This window comes from Pisolithus orientalis (assembly GCF_024613125.1).
Source record: "Pisolithus orientalis strain OTSU chromosome Unknown F5J12scaffold_23, whole genome shotgun sequence".
Classification (NCBI taxonomy): domain Eukaryota; kingdom Fungi; phylum Basidiomycota; class Agaricomycetes; order Boletales; family Pisolithaceae; genus Pisolithus; species Pisolithus orientalis.
Window position 1 is genome coordinate 1 of NW_026260804.1, and position 4600 is coordinate 4600.

Genomic DNA, 4600 nt, shown 5'->3' on the forward strand with positions numbered 1-4600 from the left:
CTCACTTTTGCGGCACTCATTATCTTGCCAAAGTCACCCATCTGATATATTCTCTCGTCCAATTCAGCATCACTATTAGCTTCCCTCATGAAGCATGTCCTGCTTCGCTACAATTTTCTCAATACAATTGCCAGTCGCGATTAGTATCAGCAATCGCTTACCAGCTGACTGTTGCTGTGGGTAAAAGCGATACTGAGTATCGTTGATAAACAAACCCGCTTGCATCAACCGGTTTATGTATCCTGTTATGATCTTCAGGCCACCCTGAGGGAATCGCAGTTTCTCGAAGGAAACAAGAATGAACTTGTCTGGATCATCGCTGTGCAGAACGCGGTTGCTCGGAAACTGGAGGATGCTTAGGGTGATTGCCTCCGGCGCAAACTTGATAAATTTGCCGAAAATCCTATTATCGTCCCTCCTTCTCCTTGGAGGGGTGAGATGTGTTTGGGGCAAAGTGAAGCGCCATGTCTCCTGATCGTGAGGAGGATTTTCAAGAAGTGTGTACATAGAATGTCAGGCAATGTTCAAAGCGAGAGAGCGTGGATGTGGATGATTGGTTTTTGTGTGGCCACGAGTTCGAGCTGCTTTCAATGCACGGCTCAGCCATCGAAGCATTTGGCATGCATCTTGACTTCCGCGGTGCCTGATGGGGTCACGGTCCGGCCGATTGGCGCCCAAATCGTTGTTTGCCCAACCATTCAGCGAGTGCGACAGCATGCCAGACAGACAAGTTTCACCCACTCAAGTGTACGTGATAGGCCCATCGTCTACGGGAAAGACTACGCTCTGCAACGCGGTCGCGAAGTCCGTAGGACTGTCTACGAGGTGCTATATCACTGAGGTAGCGCGCCAAGTGATGCGGTCGAAGGGCTACACAAGGGCAGATGTGGGCACGATAGAGATGCAAAGGGCAATTATGTTGGCACAGTTGGAGAAAGAAGCCAATGCTTTTGCGCGCGCACGCTGGGGAAACAATGAAGGACTCATCCTTAGCGACCGTTCTGGCATCGACCCCATCGTCTATGCTATTATGACCGCGAAGGGTGAGGGCGAGGCACGGCAGAAGGAGGATATGCTGGCCAACATACCTGCATTCCAAATGGCACTCCGTCGCTACAAGGATGCCATCTTCCTACTCTTGAACCCTGTGGAAGAGTGGCTGGTGGACGACGGCGTGCGGAACTTGGACAATCACGAACGTTGCATCAAAGTCTTCCGTCAAGTACTCGATAAATTTGGGATCAAATACCAAGAGATGGGAGCGGAAACCAAGAGGATCGAAGATAGAGTAAGGCTTTTGGAGGAACGTATATTACTGGCTCAGCGGCCCCATGTCTCCCAGACACCGGCCACTCGACCCAGGGTCAGTAAGTCTACTTCAGCGTGTTATCCCGATACTGAAGGCCATCGTCCAGTCACGAACTCCGGCCGAGAAATGAGACCCTAGCCGAAGAAGTGGAAGATATAGAGGTCATGGAATGAGCAAGTCAATAGTGGTCGTGGGCAACTGGTCGCTGCTCCTCGCTGTAGTCGTAGTACGATGTGTGGTATGTAACCCAGATATTCCAGAACCATGGTGTCGTGTACGTTACGTTGTTCGTGTCCCTTTGTCCTTGCTTGAAACTCAGCGGTCGTATTCCATCTCCCTTAGAGTCCGTACGGTATGTTCGCGTAGTCTCGCTACACAGTTGCTTGCCGGCTTTGGTATTTTACTTTGTTTGTGATCCTGGCAAGCCACCGCTCTGCCATGCTGCGGAGTTTGTATTTTGAGAGTCCGTACGGTATGCTCGCGTAGTCTCACTACACTCTTTGACAATTCTACAGAGATATATTGGGTGATTAGTAAGAATGGTCGGAAATTGAAAGTTGACTGCCAGCTGCGATGCTCATATTGTGCTCATATCACTGATCAATGCTCAGTGCGCAGCCATGGACGATGAAGAAGCACATCAATCGCAAGAGCTCATACGAGAGAAGGTCCTTGTCATTGTCCAGATTCTTACTAAACTAATGGTTGATCTCCCCTCTGGAGAGATCCCTAAGAATATATGGCCATACCACACATCTGTGCTTTCTGGAGAGGCTTGGTTGGTTGAACTGATCCTTGGTCACCCAGACCATATACATTGCAAGTTAGGTATGAGCATACACATGTTCAAAGAAATTACTCTTGAACTCTGCAACCATGGCTACCAAGCCTTGAAGCACACCTCTCTTGAAGAACAGCTCACAATTTTTTTGTATACATGTGTCACTGGCCTACCAATCAGAAATGTTGGAGAACATTTTCAGAGATCCAATGATACAATCTCGAGGTACATTTTGATTCACTTTTCTGTGCCCATTTCTAACAGCATCTGTACTTAGATACTTCCACAAAATGGTTACAATCTTTGCTTCTGAACCCTTCTATTTGAAGCACGTATCACTCCCATTTGCTTCTTCAACTACTACTGTCCACCCAAAAATCATGTGGAGTCATAGGTTCTGGCCATACTTCAAGGATGCAATTGGTGCCATCGATGGCAGTCATATTCCCACTTCCCCACCACTTCATGACCATGCCACATACCACAACCGAAAGGGCACCATGTCCCAGAATTGCATGTTCACCTGTGATTTTGGCATGAATTTCACTTATGTATTGACTGGCTGGGAGGGTTCAGCTACGGATGCATGAATTTTCCAGGAAGCGTGTGCATCAAGTCTCGATATTCCCCAAGGAAAGTATCTCCTTGGTGATGCTGGTTTCCCATTGTCAGAAGGAGTCCTTGTACCTTACTGCCACACATGCTATCACCTGGCAGAGTGGCAACAAGCATCATTAAGGTATGCATTTACTGCATGATTGATATCCATTTACTTCCCGTTTTACAGGCCTGCAAACAAAGAAGAGCTTTTCAATTTGTGTCACTTGTCTGCATGGAATGTTGTCGAACGAATCTTTGGTGTCATCAAGCGTCGTTTCTGAATTCTTCTTCTCCCTCCAGAATATCCTATCAAGATCCAGGCGCTCATTCCTGTTGCCCTATGCATTATCCACAATTTAATTATGTCACATGAACAGGATCCAGATGCTGATGGAGAAATGCCAGAGGGGGATAGTGGAGGTGATGGGGGTACTGGGGAAGTTGGCGACATTGAGCAAGAAGAAAGCATGCTATCAGGGGATGATGAGGGAGATGATGACCCTCAAGAATTATCAGCCAGGGTGTTGCACGATTCTATTGCTGAGGCAATGTGGCATGACTACCAGGAGTATCTGTGGAAGTGAGGGCAAACTTGATCATAGAGATTGTTTTATGTACACTTTTCTCACTTTCTAAATGAATATCTCTGGATCATTCTTTGCATAACAAAACACTGGGTCAGATAAATATGATGGAGGTACTACAACACAAGGTCATCTGGAATGAGTTTCTGGTTATGAAGACAAGTCTGAATCCAGTTTCTATGAAGGGTTTTATCATCCAACATGAGGTATAAATCGATCACCCCCCCATCCATATGGAACGCTTCCATCAGGGTCGTCTTAGCTAACAGGGGAAGGTCGTCATCTTACTGTGCAAGCATCTCCACAGTGGCATGCATATGCTCAGTATGCCTTTGCTGTGCAGCAACTGCAGACAACGAACTGATAACAGACCCAAGGTATGAAAGGGAACCCTGTACACCAACAAGTAAAGCGGGTGTGGATGTTTCTTTGCTCTTCTTCGACTTCTTTGAAGAGCATTCTGCATCATCCTTGATAGAGAGCAACTGGAGCGCAGCTTGCACCAATGGAATTTCAGCAGAGGGTGAAGCAGGGTTGGTGTCCGCATGTGTATGCTTCCTACTTGATGGCATAGAGCTGGTAGTTGAGGGGGGATATGAGCTAAGTAACATTGTAGGGGAAGCGAGAGTTGGCATGGGTGGATTAAATTGCATTGAAAATAGCTGGGACTGCACGTTCATTCCGTTAGCAGGAGCTACCTTGTCGACAGACATTTGATTGATTGCATCATCTTCAATGATGCCGGCAGAGCTTCCAACCTGAGGAGTAATGAACTGTAAAACAGCAGAGGACATGGATGGGGTCATCACTGGATCACTGGAGGTATGGCTAGACAGGTTTATGGAGAGGCCAGGACCACTGGCGCTGGATACAAATGCCGCAGAAGTCATAGGATGGTAGGCATGCTGTGAGTCAAAGTGAGGTTCAGTGGTGAAAACCAACCAAAACCAACACAAAAGACAATGAAAGTGAGTGGTGGTGTGCCTATGTGGTACCTAGATGGTAGAACCTGTTCTTTGGGAGGGTTTTTGCAAGCTACAACACTCAAAGATGAGTGCTGAGGGTTGGGGGTGCTCCTGATGAAGAGGGAGCAAGAATGTGATAGAAAGTGATAGGGTAGACTGCTGTCAGCCTACAGAAGGATGGATGGTGACTTAATTCGATGTCCTAAGCTGTACTGAGCTCAGGGAGGGCTTGGAACGAAGTATATGGATGATAGATGATGATAAGCGAAGTAGATGATAGCTAGACCCTTAATAAAGTCTCAACTATCGAAGCTGATGAATGATTTACTGAGAGATGATAAATTGCGAGCAAGAGGGGCTC

At 47.1% G+C, this 4600-nt stretch overlaps 2 protein-coding genes across 2 annotated transcripts; one reads left to right on the plus strand and one right to left on the minus strand.

Moving 5' to 3' along the window:
- Positions 1–5: 5 nt before the first annotated feature.
- F5J12DRAFT_233565 (uncharacterized protein) lies at positions 6–560 on the minus strand. Its single transcript, XM_051738502.1, has 2 exons — positions 162–560; positions 6–107 (listed from the first exon to the last, which is right to left on the minus strand). Exons 1-2 carry the CDS (start codon positions 505–507, stop codon positions 76–78), a joined length of 378 nt encoding a protein of 125 aa, XP_051598200.1. The 5' UTR covers positions 508–560; the 3' UTR covers positions 6–75.
- Positions 561–715: 155 nt separating this feature from the next.
- Positions 716–1447, plus strand: F5J12DRAFT_723468 (AAA domain-containing protein; the record flags this gene model as incomplete). The annotated part of the gene is made up of 1 exon (XM_051741453.1): positions 716–1447. One exon carries the CDS (start codon positions 716–718, stop codon positions 1445–1447), a length of 732 nt encoding a protein of 243 aa, XP_051598201.1.
- Between the last annotated feature and the right edge of the window lie 3153 nt (positions 1448–4600).